General features: G+C 40.0%; 1 protein-coding gene across 19 annotated transcripts in view; it reads left to right on the top strand.

The window, feature by feature from the left end:
* The window catches only part of ENTHD1 (ENTH domain containing 1), a 154,215-nt gene extending 138,348 nt beyond the window's left edge, over positions 1-15,867 (top strand). For 11 of the 19 annotated variants that reach the window (XM_070600131.1, XM_070600126.1, XM_070600125.1 and 8 more), the window contains 2 exons: positions 6,161-6,568; positions 13,070-15,867. In XM_070600131.1, coding sequence (XP_070456232.1) covers positions 6,161-6,568; positions 13,070-13,671 — 1,010 coding nt within the window. In that variant the 3' untranslated portion in view covers positions 13,672-15,867. The remainder of the gene's footprint in view (positions 1-6,160; positions 6,569-13,069) is intronic. The other 8 variants (XM_070600129.1, XM_070600135.1, XM_070600139.1 and 5 more) reach the window with 1 other exon arrangement.
* Positions 15,868-16,109: the final 242 nt, after the last annotated feature.

Genomic DNA, 16,109 nt, shown 5'->3' with positions numbered 1-16,109 from the left:
TTGTCTATTTTATCAATAGCTCGGAGAGGGCTGTCAGACTTGCCAACTGTGATTCAGTTGGATTTGTCTAATTCTCTCTTTAATTCTATTGGATTTTGCTCCATTTATTTTGAAACTCTGTTATTAGGCACATTCACACACATAATGTTTATTTCTTTCAGATGACTGGCTCTTTTGTCATTATGAAATGTCTCTTTTATTCTCTAGTAATACCCCTTGTCTTGAAGCCTATTTTATCTGGTATTAATATAGCCACTCAGCTTTTTTTTGTGTTTATTGTTTCGTGGTATGTCTTTTTAAATCCTTTTACTTTCAACTTATTTGTGACGTTGTTTTAAACTGTCTTTTGGGGGGCTGTCCCGGTGGCACAGTGGTTAAGTTCACACATTCTGCTTCGGTGGGCCAGGTTTCACTGGTTCGGATCCTGGGTGCTGACATGGCACCGCTTGGCAAGCCATGCTGTGGTAGGGGTCCCACATGTAGGGTAGAGAAAGATGGGCACAGATGTTAGCTCAGGGCCAGTCTTCCTCAGCAAACAGAGGAGGATTGGCAGTAGTTAGCTCAGGGGTAATCTTCCTCAAAAATAAATAAATAAACTGTCTTTTGTATACAGCATGTAATTGGATCTTGTTTTTTATCCAGTCTGAAAGTTTATGCGTTGTAATTTGCATTTAGTAGAATTACTGCTGTGGTTGGATTGAAGTCTACTGTTTTACTTTCTGCTTGTCCCATCTATGTTTTGTTCCTCTTTTCTTTCCTTACTGCCTTCTTTTGGGCTAATTCAATATTTTTAAGAATTCCATTTTAATTTATCAATTGGTTTCTTAGTTATATCTCTTTGCATTAATTTGGTGGTTTCTCTAGGGATTAAGTTACATATCCTTAACTTTTTGTGGTCCCATTCTATCCTCACTTCACATAAAGTGTAAGAATCTTGCAACCATATATGTCTAACGTACCACCCATCATTTACGCTATAGTTGTAGTATAACTTATATTTACCTTTGTTGTAATGCTTTATTCTCAGTGTTATAATTTTTTAAACAGTCACATATATTTTGAAGAAATTAAGAGGAAAAACAATGTTTTATATTTACCTTCATATTTCTCATTTCTAGCATTCTTCCTTCCTTCTCAAAGATCCAACTTTACATCTGGTATAATTTCTCTTCAACCTGAAGTACTTCCTTTAGCATTTCTTGTTATAGAGGCCTGCAAGCAATTAATCCTCTTAGCTTTTGTTGAGCTGAACATATTTTTATTTTGCCTTCAATTTTGAAGGATATAATTGTTGGATATAGAGTTCTATATTGACAGTTTTCCTTTCAGCATTATATAACACACACACACACACACCCCCCTACACACCTGTTATTCCACTGTTTTCTAACCTCCATTGTTTCTGATGAAAAGTCAGCTGTCATTCATATCATTCTTCCCTCCTATGCAATGCATCATCTCTCTGTGGATGCTTTGAATATTTTCTTTTTTAGGTTTAGTTGTCAGCAGTTTGACTATGATGGTAATAGGTCTGGTTTCCTCTGTGGCTCTCTGTTTACTGGGATTTCACACCCTACTTTCCAGTGCTGTGGTAGCTTCAAACCCTGTCCTCTGGATCTTTAAGCTGGTGAGACCATAGGTTTAGTCAAATTTTAGCACCTGGTATAGAGCTGACTGGAACTCACGTGATGAGTTGGAAAAACAGGAAACTCACCCAGCCTCTTCATTTCTTCCAAGTGTTGACCCCTTCCATTTCTGCCTGCTTTTGGTCACTCTCCTAAACCTTCAGGTACTTGGTGTTTTATATATTGTCTAGAGTTTCTAGCTGTTATCTACAGGAAGATTGGCCCAGTAAGAACTACTCTGCCATTACTACAAAGATGTAATACAATAGAGAGAAATTAATATAAAGGATGTTGATTAGATATTAAAAAGTGAAAAGGGAAATACCAAGATATCATGAAGTAGCAATGCAGGGATAAACTACCAGCCCTAGGACTTGGGGAGCAAAGGGAAGAGGTTGGAATTATTAGAATTTAGCAGCTTGGAGGAAGGTCTCTGTGGAGTAGTGACCCCTCTTAGGAGAGGGTTCTGGCCGGCTGGTGCTAGTGTTCTTTGGGGGGCCTGATAAGGCTGCTTCTACAATTGTTGGGGGAAAATGCAGACTAGAGAGAATGTTGCTGATGGAGTGAAGGAGCATAGCAAGGGTGATGCTGTGAGGAGCAGGAAGCCAACAGGAAAGCGTAAGTCCGTCCTTCCTATTCCAGCCTTCTAATCTCCCTCTAACACCTCGTGTTTGCAGAACCTAACAAAAACTTAGCCAGTAATGCAGAAATGTGGTTTTTGGCATCCCAGCCCTAGTATCACAAAGCTAACAGACAATAGCTTAACAACTGACACAGCCCATCCATTGGCTACTCAGCATCCATACACATTCTTTTACATATATTTGAATGGCTAAGCAACAAAAATATCTCTAATTATCTTTTGTACAAATGGAGATCTTCTCCCCAAAATAATGAGCCATAAAATTCCCAGGCTCCCAAGATACCTCATCCTCCCATTCCTGAAACCTTTTGGAGTTCTGTGATGAGAATCGGTCTCTTTCACATTGGCTTTCCCTCTACACATGTTTAGGGTTTTGCTTCCTCACTCCATCAACTTTTCCTTTTCTAATAGTTTGTTGACATCTCTTATCTTCAGTTGTCCTCTCTTCTCTCCTGTTCTGTTTGTCCTTCGAGGTATTTACCTTTTTATTCCACTTCTGTCATGTCAGGGCATTTTTGGGAAGGAGAGGAGAGAAGTTGATACATCCTGCAGCAACAGCTGTTAATGCCCCACCCCGTGTTCTCCTGGCCTCCCTCTGAGCACAACCGCAGTCTGGTGACCAGTTCCCGTGTGTGCTGAGAGTGCCTGTGTCTCTCTGCTTCTCTACTTGAGAGTTTTCTCTGAAGCTCTGAGACTTATTCAGCCTAAGTGCAGGGCAGCCTAGGAGTGCCAGAGAATTAGCGCTTCAGGGACAACTCTCAACAGTGCAAACAAGAGTCGTTGAATAAACATTCCACTTTCCCACTAGGGAAAGGCCAGTGCTGAGGCACTCAGCAGGACTCACCCTCGTTTGCCCACAGTAGTGCTCTGGTCAGTAATGCACTCTGTTGGCTTTGGTCCTTTTTTGTCTTAACCTTTCCCATTCCCTTGCTTGTGCTCTTGGGATCACCAGCCAAATCAGCTATGTGCATCCAAGTCATTTTCTCAGAGTCTGTTTTTGGGGTAACAAACTGAAACATGTGCAAATTACATGTTATACAAATTTGTATGCAAATATACAAATTTTTTTCCCATGAAAAAGACCTATTTACTTAACAAATATATTCTTTATGTTCACTAATTTCTTGAGAACCTACAATCTCCTAGACATTGTGAAATTGAACTGGTGACTTGTATTATTAGTTATTTTTATGTGTTTATTATATATATGCTTTTGTGTGTGTATATATATATATGTATATGCGAGTATGTATGTATATTCTTTCTTTCTGTCTGTCTACCTGTCTATCTATATAAAATCCACACTTGCTCTTAAGTTCATTGACAATAGGAACTATTACTTCCGGTTATATATTTCTCCAGAGTCTAATGCAGTCCAGTGCAAACAGTAGGTTCTCAACAAGTGTTTCTTGATTGATCATTCTTATTCTTAAGCTTCACATACAGTATACGCTGTTATATGCAAAGTCAACACATACATTGATATTAGATAATTTACAAATTAAGGAATTATTAAATTTAACAGAGATTTGCATGCCTCCTATACACAAAAGCACAGTGGAGGCTATGAAGTCAGAACGTAGGAGCTTAACGTGATGTGTGGTGGGCTCCATACAGCAAATAACTAGGTGAAAAAAAGAGTTTACAGAAGTAAATGTTTATTATTTCAGAGGAGGGAAGGATTAGGACTGAGTGATAGACAGGATTGGAAATAGCTTCCAGAAGTGGTAATTATTTGAGACAGGCCTTAGGGAATTGGTAGCATTTAAATAAGCAGAGAATGGGGAGGGTGTTCCAGTGTGGGAGTGCAGGGTGAGAAATCAATGGTGATGAAGATAAAGAAACATGAAGTAACGTGGAGAAGGAGGGTAAAGGGACCTGGGTGAACATGGGGTACGTGAGGAATGAAGAGATGGCCTGACTGAGGGTTAGTTTCTGTTCAGTAGCGACAGGAAATAAGCAATGGAGGGCCTTTAAAACCCAAGGAATTTAGACTTTGTCACTGAAACAGGAGGGAGTTTTTGAAGGATTTTTGAACATGAACTATAAATAACTAGAATAGAGATTAAGTTGAAGAGGATTCATTTGGCATGTCGCACAGAAAGAGCAGGAGTGGAGCAAGGCTGGTGGCATATAAACCCAGTACAACTTGCTTTCTAGAATCTTCAGCCTTCTTCAGCTTTCTGTTTAAGTAAACATTTTTCTCTTTTTTAGGTACTCTACTGTGCATTTAGAATCACTGTTGATTCCTTGTTCTGCTTTCTCCTTTAGAAGACTTCTGTCACTTAAAAATAATTTTCTTTCTTTCCATATCTAACTTCAGATGAAACTATTTGAGAGCAAGCCCTAGCACTGAGAGTGTTGATAACATTTTGCATCTAGAAATTTGGACCAGGCTCATAATTTATAGATTCAATAGATTTTCCTATATCAGACCCACCTAAAATTTCAATTCTTTGCAATTCTTTCAATTCCTTCTATTTGTAATAAATATTATTTTGAGTATTATATTCTGGGTACTTTATCTGTTATATTCTAGGTACTATGGTGATATTAATGCATAAAATGGACAAAGATCCCTAAATTGGGTGTTCTGAGACTTAATTTCCAATGCGTTTGGGGAAGGTCCCCCCACACCTCCCACAGTTCTCAGACACCAGCTGGGTGTCCTACAATGCAACTCAATTCTGACACTGTCTACCTGGAGATAGCATCAGATGCCACAGGTTAGGGGTTCAATCCTACAAGACAACCCCCCCTACTTCAGATGCCAGTCACAAGCCCAGGTTGTTACCTGTGCTTCTAACCAACAGACTGTGGATTGGAGGCTTCCACGACCTCCTCCTTGGACTGCAGATGCCAGTTGCAAGTCTAGGTTGTCACCTGTACTTCTGACCCACTGGCTATAAATCAGAGGTTCCCAAGACCTGCTCCTTGGGTTCGATTAACTTGCTAGAGTGGCTCACAGAGCTCAGAGAAACATTTTGAGTACTCGAGTACCAGTTTATTTTCAGAGGATAATGGCCATTGGCGATTGATTCAGTCTCCAGGCCCTCTCCCTTTCCTGGAGGTGGAGGGTGGGACTGAAAGTTCCAACCCTCTAATCACAGCCATCCTTAGGTGGGTCCAAAAGTCACTTCATTAACGTAACAAGAGACACCTTTGTTACCGTCCACACTTAGAAAGTTCCAAGGGTTTGGGGAGCTGTGAGTCAGGATCCTTGGAGGAAGACCAAATATATATGAGAAACATATTTTGGTCTTCTGAATGAACAAATATGTATTTTTCTTATAAATCACAATATCACAATCCTTGACCTGATGGAATTTATATTTTAGTAATCATCACAATGACCCTGAAACATTGCTTCTTTTCTCCCATGTAGACCAAAGGATTTCTTAAAATTAGGCTGCTGCCTACAGGAGTGATTTTCTTTCTTGAGCATTGTATAGACACTAGGCCAAGAAGACATTTTTTATTTCAGAGGAAAGAGACTTTTTTTGTAGCTGGGGGTTCTGTAGGGATAGACCAGTATGATGTGGCGTATATTCTCTCATTTATCTTGTAGAAGATGAAAGTTGGAAGGTACTAAAAATACAATGGTTGCAGAGACAGATAAGTGGGTGAAGGGAGAAATATTTAAAGTCAAGTTATTTGAAGCTTTCCTTGGGAGAGAGAGAGATGGCAGCCACCAAATGATTAGTGCATCAGTTATGGCTTGGAGATGCTTTAAATAGACAGAATAGAAACAGAGTAAGAAAGTAGAAACAACTAAATAGGAGAGAATTCTGTCATGGCATTAAAAACTCTGATGTATTAAAATTGCAATGGATTTAAATAGAGTATTTTCAGTTTTATTGTGTGATTATAGTTCTTATTTGTTATTTTACAGATGCTGTTTCTCCTCCCTCCTTTGTTCTCTCAGAAAAAAGCCCATCTCTGCAGACAAATGTGAGTTTGGACAAGAAATCAGAGAGTACCATTACAAATACTGTAATAGAAAACCCTTTGCAAACACCTCTAGAAAAACAGTCAGCTGGAAAAAGTTTTGAAACGTTGACAGCTTTACCAGCATTTTGGCCATCGAATCAAGAAGAGTTGATCAGCCCTAATTTAAGGCTATCAAAGTCAGATTCTACTTTCTATAACCAGGCCTCTGTAGAGACACTCTATGTCTCTCCCTCATTCAACGTGTTCGACCCAGTGAAGGAGATGGTCATCAATAAGGACTGTCAGAAACCAGCAGAATCCAGCGTTGTTCAGATGGAGGAGGAAAACCTCAAGACCTTAACCGCGTGGGGTGAGTCTACAAAAAACCACAAACAAAAAAGCCTCTTTAAAGCATTCTTCTTTTACTTTTTGCTACTTTCTGTCTCATTTTTTTGTTCCCTCCTTTCACTCTGCATCTGGTGGTATTAAAACCCACGCTGGGGCTGGCCCTGTGGCCTAGTGGTTAAGTTGGGCACTCTCCGCTTTGGCGGCCCAAGCTTAGTTCCTGGGCGCAGACCTACACCTCTCATCCGCAGCCATGCTGTGGTGGTGACCCACGTACAAAATAGAGGAAGACTGGCACAGATGTTAGCTCAGGACAAATCTTTCTCAGCAAAAACATTTAAAAACAAAGCAAAAGCAAAAACCAAAACCTGTCCACGCCATAAAGGTAGTTCTCATTTAGGAAAGTGCCCCTTTTATTAAAATAGGGCTGATAGGCAGTTCCTCAGTATAAGTTAGGAGTCCTTGATTGAAGCACAAGTTCTGAGCACTTTTGATGCAGAACAAATTGGAAAGAACCAGCATTAAATAAGAGCTTCCTGTTAGACATCTAGGTTACTTATTAAGAGACTACTATATCTGAAAAAATTAGTTATTATGTATATAGGTGTGTATACACACAGTTTATATGTGTATGTGTGTCTTGTTTTAAAAGGGCTGTGTACTGATTGGGGTGGAGGATCTCTTCCTTTTTCTGTCTTAGAAAACATTAAGGGGGCTGCGATATTGTTTAGACTGGATGGGAAAGGATGAAGCCGGGTGAGCTTCCAGGTTGTTGGCTGCCAGTTATTAAAACCTACATTTTCTAATTATGCTTTCTTCTTTAAGTTAACTAGGAAAAGAATAATTTGTTAGCTCAGGCATTTTTCAAGAACTAAGTCGTTTTATTGGTTCTTATGTATAATAACGCTTACTAACTCATATAAATATAAAATTTTCAGTATAAATCTTTTAAACCGCTCCAAACTAGGATCAAAAGTACCATAGAAATACAAACAATGGAAGCCCACATGTTGAGGTTAAAGAAATTTCCCTTGCGGCTAGTAAGGTGAGTGAATAATAAAAGATTCTCCTTACTGCCCTTTCCAGAATTTTTGGGAATTGAATAGCCTAAAAATAAAACTGATGCTTAGTTTTGTCACCAGATTAACTTTTCTGCTGAGACAGCTGATGTACAAACCAACTAGTACTGGCTGTGATGGCCATGATGGCTTCTGTGCATGGCTGTCCTCTGGGAAGTTGTTTCTTTTAGTTCATTTTCATCACCCCAGAAAGTCCTGTAGCCATTAGCCGTCACTGCCATTCTTCCCTCCCTCTAACTCCTGAGACTAATCTACTTTCTATCTCCATGGGTTTGTCTGTTTTGGACATTTCATATGGTAAAATCATACAGTGTGGCTTTTGTGTCTGGCTTCCTTCACTTAGTGTAATGCTTTCAAGGTTCGTCCATGTTGTAGCATGTGTCAGTGCTTCATTCCTTTTTATGGCTGAATAGTATTCCATTGTGTAGACGAACACATTTTATTTATCTCTTCACCAGTTGATGGACATTTGAGTTGTTTCCACTTTTGGCTTTTATGATTAATTCTGCTCTGAACATTTGTGTAAAATGTAACATTTTTTTAACCACAGAACAAAATCAGAATATTTTAATTCATATGTGTAGTTAACTTGACAGCCATTATATATCAGCAAGGAAGACTGAAAAGAGATGAACCAGAGAATGAAAAAAAACCCCTCTGTTTCACAATGAATGGTTTAAAGTGTTTGGCTGACCAGGACCTTCAGCTCCCAGAAGAGTTTACATTTACAACTACAGCTAAATAGAGTTCAGATAGTTCTAGGAATGTACTTGTCATTTTATTTTTGCAGCACAGTTCTTCAAAATGTTTTTTAAATTTAAAGTTGTCATATAATAATTAACTGGTCCAATGTTATTCATGAGTATAAAATGTTAGAGATAACACATCAGCGTTTGGAATAATTTTATCAGTGCTGTCTTTAAGCAAGTGCCGCATTAATTGGCATGCGTATGTCACACAAGGAAATATTAAAATACAGCCATTTATTGCAGCCTATTTGCAATATTTGCTGCACGTCAGCTCTGGTGGGTAGACGGGATGAAGAAGGTGACTGTTAACACGATGCCCGGATCACCTGATAGCGAGCCAGAGAAGGGCGAGCGAGTGGGCCAGGCGATGCACCCTGGAGAGCGGCGGGAAGTGTCTGGTACAGCTGTGGCGTGTTTGGAAACAAAAGTAAATTGGTGTGCAGCAATTAGAGATGAAGTGGCTTTTTCTGAGCAAAAGCATCGTGGAGCCCGTGACTCAAAGCTGCACAACTGTAAACAATGATGAGCTGTTTAGTCAGCAGTTGCAGCAACAAAGCGGAGAAGGGTGGACATACAGTAGAAAGCGGTGATCCCAAACTTTACATGCTTCAGAAACATCTGGAGGCTCGTTAAAGCTCACTTTTCTGAGCCGCCCCCCCCCCCCCGCCCTGTTTCTGGTTCAGTTGGTCTAGGGGGGGCCTAAGAGCTCCATTTCTAACAAATTCCCAGGTGATGCTGCTACTGTTGGTTAGGAAGCACAACTTGAGGACCACTGGCATGAAGTTACATGGCAGGTATTTTAATCGTATCATATATACGTGACTGACATAACTGTGTTATCTTTAAATATATAACGTTATATTAATATTTATCTCAAATATTCTTTTCCTCCTGGCCTGCTCAAGTGTTTCTTATTAAATCATCTTATTAAATCATTAGACCAGAGCGAACTCTGCCTGGAAGAGTTTCTTAGCACTCTAACAGACATGTTTTGGGTCCTAGAATCTTAGAGTCTCATCAAAGACATATAGTTCTGTCACTTGATGCATAGATCTTGCCTGAAACATTCCTGCCAAATGGTCCTTCAGGCTGTGCACAAGCTCTGTGAGTATCAAGCAGCTCACCATTTCCCAGAGCAGCGCATTTCATGTGTGGAAAACCAGGACTATTATAAAGTTTTCTTTTTTTAATTGGGCTAAAATCTGTTTTCCTGTAACTTTCACCTGTTGACCCCAGTTCTAACTCATGCACAATATAAGAAATGTAAGATAAATATCATTAAGATTTTGTGCCTGTCTTCAAATAATTAAATACAGCCTCTTACCCTTTCTCCCACTATGCCTTTTTGGGTAAGGATTTGCATATTCATCAGCTATTCTCTATAGATAAGATGTCAAGTCCCCTCACCATCCTGGTTGCTTGCCTTATAAATTTTATACCCAGAATTTAACCTAATTCTGTAATAGAGTGAAAATCATTCTAACAGAGTGGAATGGTGTGGACAGTGTAGCGTAGTGGTTTAGGTCATGGACTCTGACGTCAGAGACTTGAATTTGACTCTCATCTCTGCCTCTTTTTAGCCTTGTGAGCTGGGGAAAGTTTTTTAGCCTCTTTGAGGTTCATTTGACTCATGTTTAAAATAGGGGTTATAAAACCTACTCTACATGTTATTATTGGAGGGTGGTGCTAAATAAAGAGAACTAGAAAACAGCCATTTGGAAAGCAGTTAAATCCTTAGCTTTCTCCTCCTTGCCAAACACGTGAACAGTTGCCCTGAATACCCACCCACTCCCACCACCTCTGGCTGAAGTCTAGAGACTTGTTTTCTGGAGAAGGTAGATGGAGGGTCTCTGGAATGAGAGATGCTAGGTATAGCTGAGCATGTAGGTACTATAACAACCACTATAGGATTAGTGACCAAATGCAAACCAATGCTGAATGCTGAGAACCCCGGGCCCCCTTCCCTGCTAGTCCTCCACCCTGGAGCCAGATCTTTGCCTTCTCTGCAGGAGACGGGAAAACTGTTCTCACAAGAACCTAACCCCCTCAGAGGCAGCAACTAAAGATATTGACGTTAGCAGCTCCCACACCAATAACCCACCTCAATGACTATACACGGAAGCTCTGAGTTGACGAGCACCACACGCACTCAGAGCTTCCAGTCAGCTTTGTAATCCTCCGTTCTTCACCATAAGCCGGCAGCAAGAAGTACCTTGCTTCAGACATCTGAAAGAAACTTCTAACATGCAACATTGAGATGAGAGATAAGAGGATTTATTGCATCTGTGAAACAAGAACAGGGTGTTACAAAAAGAATTTCTGAGAACCAAAAAAGATAGCTCCTGGAAATTAAAAATATAATAGCAGAAAGCAACAACTCGCTGGTAGGACTGGAAGCTAAAGTTGACAGAATCTCTTAAGGTAAAGCACAGACAAAGGTAGAGAAAACAGAGAGAAAAATAGAGAGAGAAGAGGACTAGCCCGGGAGATCTGTCTGAACAAGAGGAGGCTCAGAAAGAGGGAACAGAGAAAACACAGAGGAGACGAGAACTGAAGAAAGCATCCAAGAAAACGTCCTAAATCCGAAGGACGTGAGCTGCCTGATTGAAAATCAGTTGACTTTCAGTTGATCTCAGTGAATGAAAACAGTCCCCCTTAGGGCACGTGGGGAAGCTTCAGGCAATGGAGACAAAGGAAATTCTGTAATACTTCACAGATAAAATAGCTTATGTACATGAATAAGGGTTAGAGTGGCTCCAGCTCTGAGCAGCAATACTGGGAGCAAGAAGACAGTGGAATTTTGCCTTCAAAATTCTGAAAGAAAAGCATTTCCAACTTAGAATTCTTTATCTAACCAAATTATTATTAAGCCTAAAGGTAGAATACAGACATTTCAGACATGCAGGTTCTCAAAACTTTTACTTCTCCTGCATCCTTTTTCAATGAACTACTGGAGAATGTGCTACTCCAAAATGAGAGTAAACCAAGAAGGAGAAAGACATGGGATATAGAAAACAGGAGAGCCAACCCAGGAGGATGGGGAAGCAACATGTCAGATGGCTGCTGTGATGCAAAGGGCCCTCCCAGTCCAGAGTGTGGCCCTGTGACTCAGGACAGATAGGCTGAGGCTTTCGTCCCTGGCCTGCCCATGACCATCAGACCCTCCTTTTAATACAAGGATAGCCTGGGCAAGCTTGGCCTAGACTCTTAAGTGTACCTGTCTTGCCTTGACCGCTTCCTGATGAAATTCCTGCTTTCCTTTCCGTGTCCTCATCCCCAAAAAGTTTTGTGATTAGAATTTTTCCTGAGACCTGGAGATAGGCCTCAGAGAGCTTGGAAGCAGAAAACAGAAGCTGCCTTCCATTTTTGTAGGAGGTCCACTTTAGAGGCACATGAGTATGTGAAACAGGTAAAATAATATAGACAGGTAAGTCATGTGCTGAGTGGCAAGCATTAATTTCCCTGTTCTATGACTTACAGTGAATGTTTGTTTGTTTTTGCTGAGGAAGATTTGCCCTGAGCTAACATCTGCTGCCAATCTTCCACCTTTTGTATGTGAGCTGCTACCACAGCATGGCCACTGAAGATTAGTGATGTAGGTCCATGCCCCGGAACTGAACCCAGGCTGCCAAAGCAGAGCATGCCAAACTTAACCACTCTAGGCCACTGGGGCCTAATGGCAAGTCCAGAGTGAGATGCAGGGACTTTAGAACTGAATTTTGCCAATTTGTACCGCCTAATACATAAATGAATGTAAATAGATATTCCAAGGAGACAATAAAAAGCTCTGTATCCAAGAAAGTTTGGAAAACACTTGAATCAATTACTGTAAATCTCTCAGAACTTTAAATGCGCTAATGAACGTTGTTAACCTCCTAATGGGAGGCCCATATGCAGTTGCCCAGTCTGATTCGACTTCGAAGCCGTTTTCACAAAATGTCTTTTTACACGTCAGGGAACACAGTGTTCCTCAGAACACAGTTTGGGGAATGATGATTTAGAATGCAGTGTGAAAGAGGAGATTTATTATGATTTTACCTGAAAGGAGGTTAAAATGTTATCAAATCTATAATTTTATGGAAAACAGTTTTATAATGCTTTTTATTTTACTTGTAGTTACTTGGTGAGAAAAATGATTATATCTGTAGGTGTGCTAAAGTGTTCTGCGTCTCAGATGGTTGCACTTCAGTCTTGACTATATTTGACCATTGAGAGAAAAAGATTAGTGTCACAGCTTTTGGGTGCTTGTAGTTGGTTGTTCGTTTTGCCATAATATTCTCTATAGAGAAAGAGAAGATGAAGGAATCTAAGTTACAGGTTTTTCAGACTTTTTACTTTAAATGCCAACTTAAAATTCTGGCAGTCAGTAGAATAGGGTGTAATACTTTATTTTTCTTCTCTCTCTGATAAGTGTAGTGTAAAAATATGTTGGGCAAGGTTTGCAAGTCAAGATGAATATTGATAATCCTATTTTAGTTTCATTTCCATGGTGTTATTGATGTATAATACATCTTTAGATTTTCTCTATTTCCTGCTTTGGGTTTCTTTTAGGCTTATTATGACTATTTAACATATAAAATTCTAAGTAGTAGTTTTATGTTGAGACCTTCCAGACAGGATTTTACATTGTAGAGTTATTTTAGCTATTGCTCACCTTTGTGTGTTGCATAATCTTTCTCTCTCATTTGTACGTTTCAGTTTCAACGGCCTCAGAGGGGACATCCTCCTTTTCTACTTTATCCATGTCATCTCCTGATTCAGCCTCGCCAGGGAAGTCTGTTCATCTCTTACCCCCGATTTTGGCGAGACCTTCCTTCTGGACTTTGTCCCATCAAACATCTTCTTCTGCCTCCTTTAAAGATAAAGATAAGGCAACCAGTGCTCATCACCCCTTTGCTCCTGGAGGCCCAGTGTCTTCTGATGAAGAGGAAAATGACAACCTCAATCTACTGGAAATTCTTCCAGATAACTCTGATTCTGCTCAAAAGAAAAGTCACATTTCCAGCAGTAACTGGGTAGAGTTTTCCACCCAAACTGTAGACCCCTTCACCTCTATGTCCTGTTCTGGTTTTCAGACAAGCAAAGGCCTGCCTAGGGAGCCTGAAGTGAAGAATTCCATTAAGGGTCTTCTAGGGGAGGTAAAGAATGCGATAGTCAAATTACACGAAGATCTGAGCATGGTGATCCAGGAGCTGAACGTCATCAATAGCCACCTGGTGAGCATGGGTGGGGCTAGTCCTCAAATCAGCAGCTCTCTGCAGCTTCCCCAGTCTTCTGAGGGGGGCTCAGATCCAGTCTAATCATCCCAGTAGCCACTTTTGATGTAACTCATGGGGTTACACTTGCCAAAGACGAAGAAGTTAACCTTTTATAGATTCTCATCACTGTGGCGAAAATAGGGTGATGGTTTGATTTCTCTTTGTCAGGTTTGTTAACAAGTATCTTTCAAACCAGTAAATTCATTCAGGTGGTTTATTTTTTAAAGAGAAAAAGTATCCCCTTTGATAATATCATCAGATTTAGATATTAGTTCATTTGAAACTGAAAAGAATTTTATTCTTTCATGCTCTGTACTTGACCTCAAAATATAGTAAACAGTGAAATTTGTGGTAAGACCTCAAACTGCAAGTGACTATTGCAGAGCCTTTGGATAAGTAGACTATAAAAAGCCCTTTATTTTACAACTCTGTGGAGCTTCATTATTAACAAGCCTTTGCCTTGACTGAGGAGGAGTGAGTCTGGGGTGTACGTGTCACATGTTCTCGTGTCGGGTTTCAGGCTCTGCAAACCAAGGGCCAGAAATCTTTCTTTTCTTGTGGATGACACGGGTGGTTGGGAGTTCATTTGAGACAAGTAGGACATGGAACAGGTGTTATCGTTAATGTATATTGCAAAGTGAATTCAAATGTATACTCTTTTTTTTCTTGTATTTCAGAAAATAAATTTGGTATTTTTCATCTTATATGTATCGTTTTAATTCATTAAGACAGGCTTTCAAATAGATGTGTCTCAATTATTATATTTATGGACAAAATGGTCTAGTCTGGGGATGATAGAGCCGTGCTTCTCAACCTGTTGCACCTTAGGGTCACCAGAGAAGATTTCATTTTGTTTTATATTTATTTGAGAGAATAGTGTAAGGGGCTGCATGTTCCCGTCACTCTGTTTCAACAATTACCAACTCAAGGCTAAACTATTTATTTAAGCGATCATTTTGAAGAAATATGGAACATTTGAAAAATATTCTAATGCCCAGGCGTCACTCCTAAACCAAAACTGATTTTCATCATGCAATCTGGGTTAAGAACAAGAGGGAACTGTCAGTGCAAAGAACCTAGAGTGGGAGGATATTTGGCATGCTGAGGAGTGTCAAGGAGACAGTGTGGCTGGTGTGGAGTGAGGAAGGGGAGAGTGGGGATCTGAGGTCGTGGGGGAAAGAGCAGGGAATAGCGCCAGATGGCATGGGTTCTTGAACACCATCGTTAGAAATTTTGGCTTTTACTCTGTGAAGTAAAAATGATGACAGGAGTTTAGGGTGAAAAATGACGTGATGTGACATGTTCTAAGTGATCGCTCTGGCTTGAGGGGGAGAGAGACGCAGGGACTGAGGTGAGGCGGGTAAGCCAATTAGAAGGCTGTTGCAGTTGTTCAGATGAGAGCTGATGGTGGCTCAAACCAGGGTGGGCATAGTGAAGTTCAGTGAGAAGTGATTAGTTTGGGGATTTGCAGATGGGTCAGATCAAATACATGAGCGAAAGAGAGGAGTCAAAGAGGAATCCCAGGTATTGGACTGAGCAACCGAAATTCAAGATGAAGTTGCCATCAACTTCAAGATGAGGAAGGTTACATATAGAGAAACTTTTGAGGCATTCATTTTTGGAGAGGTTAAATTTCAGATGTCTATTAGATGATCAAGTGGAGATATCAAGTAGGCAGTTGGATATGAGAGTTGAGTTTGAGAGAGAAGTCTAGATTGGAATGGAGGCTGGGAGTTAGTAATTGGTTGTTATTTAAAGCTATGAGCCTGGATGAAATCACTAAAGGAGTGACTGTGATAGTAGAGAGCAGCTGAAGGCCTGAGCCCTGGGGCATTCTAACATAAAGAGATCAAGAAGAAACAGAGGAACCAAGGAAGGTGGCTGAGAGGGAGCCACCACTGAGGTGGGAACAAAACAATAGTGTGTGTTGTTCGGAAGCCAAACGTGGTGTTCTGTTCTTGGCCCTTTTCTCTTCCATGTGCATTTCAGAAGCACCTTGTAAAGTTCTTTCTAAAGCCCTATTAGATTTTGATCAAAGGTGATTTAAATCTGTTAACCAATTTGGGGACATTTTTACAAATGTAATCTTCCAATCCATAAGCACAGTATATCTCTATGTTTAAACAGGTCTATTCTTATAAATTTTACAACTTTAGTCTTCAAATCCATGAACATGGTATATCTCTGTTTGTATAGATCTCCTCTTACTGTTTCTCAATAAACTCATAATTTCCCCCACAGAGGGCTTCTATTTCTTTTTTAAAGATTTAATCCTTCATTCTTGATATTTTTCTGCTATTGTAAATGCTAACTTTTCACCAGTTTTTAAGTTTTAGAACAGAATAGTTGAAAGAAATACTCAATGTACATTTGTACACTGAACATGCATGTGCCCTTTACCTAGGATCACCAATTGTCAACATTTTGCCATGTTTGCTTATCTCCCTGTCTTGGTAAACATGTTCATGTCTATATACACA

This window comes from Equus przewalskii, chromosome 29 (assembly GCF_037783145.1).
Source record: "Equus przewalskii isolate Varuska chromosome 29, EquPr2, whole genome shotgun sequence".
NCBI classification, from domain to species: Eukaryota; Metazoa; Chordata; class Mammalia; order Perissodactyla; family Equidae; genus Equus; species Equus przewalskii.
Note: the sequence above shows the minus strand (reverse complement) of the source record. Positions and strands in the feature narration are given on the sequence as shown.